Source organism: Eleginops maclovinus, chromosome 2 (assembly GCF_036324505.1).
Source record: "Eleginops maclovinus isolate JMC-PN-2008 ecotype Puerto Natales chromosome 2, JC_Emac_rtc_rv5, whole genome shotgun sequence".
In the NCBI taxonomy this organism is placed as follows: Eukaryota; Metazoa; Chordata; class Actinopteri; order Perciformes; family Eleginopidae; genus Eleginops; species Eleginops maclovinus.
In genome coordinates this window covers 12520216-12526235 of record NC_086350.1, presented here as the reverse complement: position 1 = coordinate 12526235, position 6020 = coordinate 12520216, and the positions used below count along the sequence as shown (strand labels likewise).

Below are 6020 nucleotides of genomic sequence, written 5' to 3'. Positions count from 1 at the left end.
GTGTTTATGTGTGTTGTGAAAGTGTGTACGTGCCTCTATGTGTGCCTGCATACATACATATATATATAAACATGTTTGTGCGTGCGTAAATTCTCATATATCTGTCTGCATGCACAGCGAGAAACTACTGATTAGATTTTTATAACTGTTTGTGCGTTTGAGCACACGCTCGTAGAAAAAAGGAAATGCAAAGTATAAAGTGTGATCAAGAAAAGATAGAGCTTGTGTCTCTGTGCGCCTTCAAGAGAAATGTGTGTTGAAGGGTCATGCTGAATTGTATGTAGTGAGAAAGGGAGATAAGATGTGTGTGTGTGTGTGTGTGTGTGTGTGTGTGTGTGTGTGTGTGTGTGTGTGTGTGTGTGTGTGTGTGTGTGTGTGTGTGTGTGTGTGTGTGTGTGTGTGTGTGTGTGTGTGTTTATAAGAGAAAAGAGGAGAGAAAGAGAAGTGAGATGGGAAGGAGAGGGTGGGAGGAAGAGAAAGAAATGGGGAGATGCTGTGTGTGTGTATGGGGGAGACGGAGGGCTGGTGGAGGGGGGGGCAGGCACAGTCAGTTCTGATAACAGCAACAGTAGGAGGAGGATGAGCCGTGGGACCGCCCCACTCTCCCACAGATATAAATAGGAGGAGGATTTTTTTACTCCACTCATTTCTCCTGAAGGATGAGATCCCTGAAACACCTCAAACATCACTCCAGGAACAATGTGGTGAGTTTGTAACCTAAAGATGTGTTGCTGCTAATGGTTCGGCGGGGTTAGTGGTTACTTGCTGGCAGTTTTGTTAGTTAGCTATTTACACACATTTATCTGGTTGCGAGTGAGTGAGGGGAAGTGAGATTACTTTTAACATTCATATAAGTGCTGCAGTGGGAACATCTTTCCAAAAAGAGATAAGAGTTGTGTTTCTTATTTCTGCCGCACGTCTTCTGCCGCTGCTCTAATTGTTTGTCCTTAGGTGTCTCTCAGATGCAACTTTAAATGTGAAAGTACGGACTCTTGCAATTACTACCTTTTTCTCTCTCCATGTCATTTGTCTCTTTTTTCTTTCATTTTGTCAGCCTTTCATTTTGCTGTGCTTTTTCTTCTATCTCCGGCTTCCACTCCTTCCCTCCCTCCCTCCTTCCCCTCTTTCTCTCTCACTCACTCACTCAGTCACTCTGTCTTTCTGTCTTTCTCTGCCCCCCCTCCACCACCCTCCCGGCACACCCCCTCCCTCTCCTTTTCCTTTCTCTCTTCCCTCCTCTCACATGCTCACTCAATCTCTCCTTCCCCTTCCCTCCCCTCCCTCTCCTCCCCTCTTTCTTTATCTTTCAGCCCCTCCATCTCATTTCTCTCTCTGTCTCCCTCCCTCCACTCCTCCCCCGCCCACAGCTCTTTCTCCTTCTCTCTATACCTCCCTCCCTCTCTTTTCTCTCTCACACACATGCTTTCAAATACACACCCAGTCTCTTTCCTTTTCTTTCTCACAAACACACAGTCTGTCTCTGTCTGACTACTTTAAAAGCAGTAATTATAAATGACGTTGTTATCAGGGCATCCAGGTCTACTCTCCTCTCCCAACACACACACACACACACACACACACACACACACACACACACACACCTTTATTTCTGCTCTATCTCCTCTTCTTTTTCTCTTTTCTCCATCCACTCTTTCTCTCAGTATTGTGTCAGAAAAAGGAAGCAGTTTGTGCTGGTGCCTTTTGCAAAGAGTGAAGACCAGGGTGTAGTCTGAAAGAAAGTAAGGGTCAGAGAGGTTCTCTCTATATATTTCCTACAGCTCAGATCCATGCTAAGGAATAACCTGAACAAGTGGACTACAATATTTCCTTCTCCTTTACCACAAACAGCCAGACAGGTTGTAGCACAATTTCTTCCTCATAGTTTAACTGTTCCGCTTTTAGTTGGGTAAACAAGTGCATGTGTGTCTGAAACACTTCCGAACCATACAATTATGTTAGCGAGTCTTATGCATCGGTCTGGAATATGGAGTGAGCTCGAAGCTCAATCGAATGTCTGTTATGGATATGAGACAGCCTGGCGGCATATATCATCTTGTTAACGAAGCCCGGTGTGGCAGGCATATGAAGTCGGCTACGGTGAGTGTGAAGCTGAGCCACTTTGCTCCTCATGAATGGGACAGATAGCACCACGATGAGCTGACTTTGGTCAGCCCGGCTGCCTCGGGACCCCACAGGAAGTGCTGAGGACAGTCCACGGAAGTCTACTTCCTGGCTGGACCTGCATCCCTTGTTGTGTTCTTATTATTCTAAAGCCTGTCAAGGAAGGAAGCAGGGTGCTAACACATATCTGCCTTATCTCTTCAATCAAATGTTCTGTGGATTTAGAGCAAAGAAACAAGGCATGGTACGAATGCGGCTGAAAAAACATTATCTTCTTCTTAGGAGTCTTAGGAGAGGAAGATTTAAATAAATAAATAAAGCTTCTGCAGTCAGTCTGGATTTTTAAACAATAAATAATAGGACAATCATTTCAATATTCTCGCAACATTAAAACTTTTTGTTTGTGTTAAAAGGAAAGTTCCCAATATCATGAAGCAGCATGGGGGAAATTAGGTTATATAAAGAAACATTGTGTAAGGCAGGGTTCGTAGCAACTGAATAAAAACAAAACATACTGGGACATTATTTCTCCAAGATCATTTTCAAAAACCTTTCTGTTCATGTGTTTCCTTTCAGGAGGAGGAGAGTAGTCGCTTGGTGCGGACCTACCCTAAGATGACTGAGGGCCACATGGATGTGGGCACGCAGACGGAGCCTGTGGTGGTGCTATCTCTGGCTCAGGCAGCCGTTCTGGGCCTCATCTCCCAGAATGAAATCTTTGGGGCCACTATTGCTCCTAATGGCTTTTACACAGGGGAGCCCAGAGAGTGTCCCCCTCCTCAACCTGAGACAATGGAGTACGAGTACGCAGATCAGCTAATAGGGGCCAACGGGGACTACCTGGCTGAGCCTGCTGGGGAGAGGGAGCCCCAGCCGCACTACAGTGAGAGAAGACGGCCCGGGCCCCGTGGGAGGACCAAGAGGCCCAGGAGTGAGGAGGGTCACCCACACAAAGTAGCAAGTCCACAGGCTCAGGTTAAAGGTGAACGGCTTGACTCTGACACCCATCCTTCCTGTATTCACATGAACAGCAGGCAAAGTCCTGGCAATTCTGAGGAACCAGTCACCCAACAAGCTTCTTTAAAACAGGAGCAAGCCTGCGGAGACTGTCGGTCATGTGTAAGAGATACACCCAGGCCACAAACAGAAGAACGGCCAGAACAGGAAGAAGAAGAAGAAGAAAACACTGGTAGAGAAAGAGAGAGGAAGGAAGAGGAGTTGGTGGTGGAGGAAGAGGAAGAAGAGGCACTTAACCTCAAGACTAGTGGTGACACTGGCAGTCCTGTAGAGGGACGCTATTATGAGTCCAATGAGGTGGCATACGAGTCCGCGGACATGGCCCTTCCAGGAGAGTATGAGGACAACGGCCAGGCCATGCTGTGGTCCGACCCAGAGGGCCTCGCCAGGCGAATGCAGATCGACCGGCTGGACATCAACGTGCAAATCGATGAGTCTTACTGCGTAGATGTGGGAGAGGGTCTGAAACGCTGGAAGTGCCGCATGTGTGAGAAGTCTTACACATCCAAATATAACCTAGTCACTCATATTCTTGGCCATAATGGAATAAAGCCCCATGAATGTCTACACTGTGGAAAGCTCTTCAAACAGCCGAGCCACCTCCAGACTCACCTGCTCACCCACCAGGGGACCAGACCTCACAAGTGCACAGTTTGTGAGAAGGCCTTCACACAGACCAGCCACCTGAAGAGGCACATGCTTCAGCATTCTGATGTAAAGCCCTACAGCTGCCGCTTTTGTGGCCGAGGCTTCGCTTACCCCAGCGAGCTGAGGACCCACGAGAACAAACACGAGAACGGTCAGTGCCATGTTTGCACCCAGTGTGGTCTCGAGTTTCCCACCTACGCGCACCTGAAGCGCCACCTTGCCAGCCACCAGGGCCCCACCACGTACCAGTGCACCGAGTGCAACAAGTCCTTCGCTTACCGCAGCCAGCTGCAGAACCACTTGATGAAGCACCAGAACGTTCGACCCTACGTTTGCCCCGAGTGCGGCATGGAGTTTGTCCAGATCCACCATCTCCGACAACACGCTCTCACTCACAAGGTAATAGCATCGCACACCCTCACACTTAAGGTACTGAAATGAAAAAAAGGTGCCTTTGTCAACCAGGGTATGTGTTAAAAAAATCTGAATACCTAGCAGCATTCCAGTGCACATACAAAATGTATTTTAATGTCATTATAAAGACATAAACAACTATGGTATTAAGGCAAGTACATTAAGCCTCACTCAATCACAGCCCTATGTGTGAATCCTCATAGGAAAACGGGAGGTTAAATTGCACACTTGCGCCACAGCCTTTCCTCTAAAACCAGTTGCTTTGTAAACATAGCCTTCAAAGGCCTTAGTTTTTTTGTTTGGCTCAACCCCCCACTTGCATGTGTTTTGTGTTGTGTGTAGTTTGCAGAGCTGCTTCCCTTTGTCTCTGATGAATCACCCTGGTCTTTCTCTCCATTTCATTACAAAGTCTGTTTTATTCTATAGGGGGAACAACAAATATATTTCCATGCCATTTGCTTTTGCTCAATATTAAAATGAAAGTTAAATAATAAATGTTGGGAAGAAAGTTTTTACTTTCCATTCTTTTTTTAATTTTTCCACTCCGTCTTTCAACACTTGGTGGGGCTAATGTGATTTACATGCGTTGGAACAAAAGCCAGAATGCAAATGCTCCTTATGTTTTCTCCCTATGACTCATTCTTTATTTTCCTTTACACAATATATTAGGTAAATTAATTAAAAAGGTACAAACACTTTTTGTTCCCACAGGGTATGAAAGAATTCAAGTGTGAAGTCTGCTCTCGAGAGTTCACACTGTCTGCCAACCTAAAGAGACACATGTTGATCCATGCCAGTGTCAGGCCCTTCCAGTGTCACGTCTGCTTCAAGACTTTTGTCCAGAAGCAGACCCTAAAAACGCACATGATCGTCCACCTGCCAGTCAAGCCTTTTAAATGCAAGGTGAGTGAAGTAGAAAGGTTTTACTTAAAGAAAGAATTGTGTTTGATCAGGGAGGTTTACTGACTATTGCGCTGTTGTTTCTCAGGTGTGCGGAAAGTCTTTCAACAGAATGTACAACCTCCTCGGCCACATGCACCTTCACGCTGGCAGCAAGCCCTTCAAGTGCCCTTACTGCACCAGCAAGTTCAACCTGAAGGGCAACCTCAGCCGACACATGAAGGTCAAACACGGCATCATGGACACTTCAATAGACAGCCATGGTGAGAATCTCCATTGATTATCCTTAATTACACCCTCTGCTTTGAAAGAAATGAAACTCCTCAATGACATTTGAATTTGTTGATGGGTTATGAGTGGCAAATTTCCAAGTGGGGCTGCTCTGTGGGCTTCATGTTGCATTAGTCACTCAGTCTGCCCCTAATGCACTTTGACTCAGCATGTACTGAAATCTAGTGGCCAAGTGTTTTGATGTTTCTCTGTCACTTCCTCCCTGTGTGTTTAGTAAATATAGCAGTGCCTGGATTAGACATGCCTGTCTCTATCAGTAAAGACTGATACTGAGGCAGTGGCGGGGAGGAAATCTACTGGCTGTCCTCAATGAGACCATGTGTCTTAGGAAGACCTCTGAATGTGTGTATTACTGAGGACCGTGTTGCATCATATGTGTATTTGCTTCCTTCATCAGAGCCCCCACAAGAAGTAGAAAGCCAGGAGGACTACGAAGAGGAGAGCTTTGAATTCAGCGAGCGAGAAAACAGAGCTAACAACAACAACACACCAGACATTGCCAAACTATCTCAAATTGAGTACTACAGCACCTATGGGAAGGGTGCAGGGCGTTTCAGCTCTGCATGAATAATTGAAATGACCCCAAATTAAATATAAGTGTGAACTCATGAAAACAGAGTTGTTTTTTC

At 46.1% G+C, this 6020-nt stretch overlaps 1 protein-coding gene across 2 annotated transcripts; it reads left to right on the top strand.

The window, feature by feature from the left end:
* Positions 1-618: 618 nt before the first annotated feature.
* On the top strand, positions 619-6005 carry znf710a (zinc finger protein 710a). Of its 2 annotated transcripts, none has more exons than XM_063902219.1 (5): positions 619-704; positions 2698-4185; positions 4912-5103; positions 5189-5363; positions 5789-6005. In XM_063902219.1, exons 1-5 carry the CDS (start codon positions 660-662, stop codon positions 5956-5958), a joined length of 2070 nt encoding a protein of 689 aa, XP_063758289.1. In that variant the 5' UTR covers positions 619-659; the 3' UTR covers positions 5959-6005. The 2 variants fall into 2 exon arrangements, with proteins under 2 accessions (XP_063758289.1, XP_063758281.1); XM_063902211.1 differs by lacking the exon at positions 619-704 and adding an exon at positions 1847-2097.
* The last annotated feature ends 15 nt before the right edge of the window (positions 6006-6020 follow it).

Coding starts and splice junctions, on each gene's coding strand:
- znf710a (XM_063902211.1), top strand. CDS start 2,011: ATGTCTGTTATGGATATGAGACAGCCTGGCGGCATATATCATCTTGTT. Junction 4,186..4,911: donor AACACGCTCTCACTCACAAG/GTAATAGCATCG, acceptor TTGTTCCCACAG/GGTATGAAAGAATTCAAGTG. Junction 5,104..5,188: donor TCAAGCCTTTTAAATGCAAG/GTGAGTGAAGTA, acceptor GTTGTTTCTCAG/GTGTGCGGAAAGTCTTTCAA.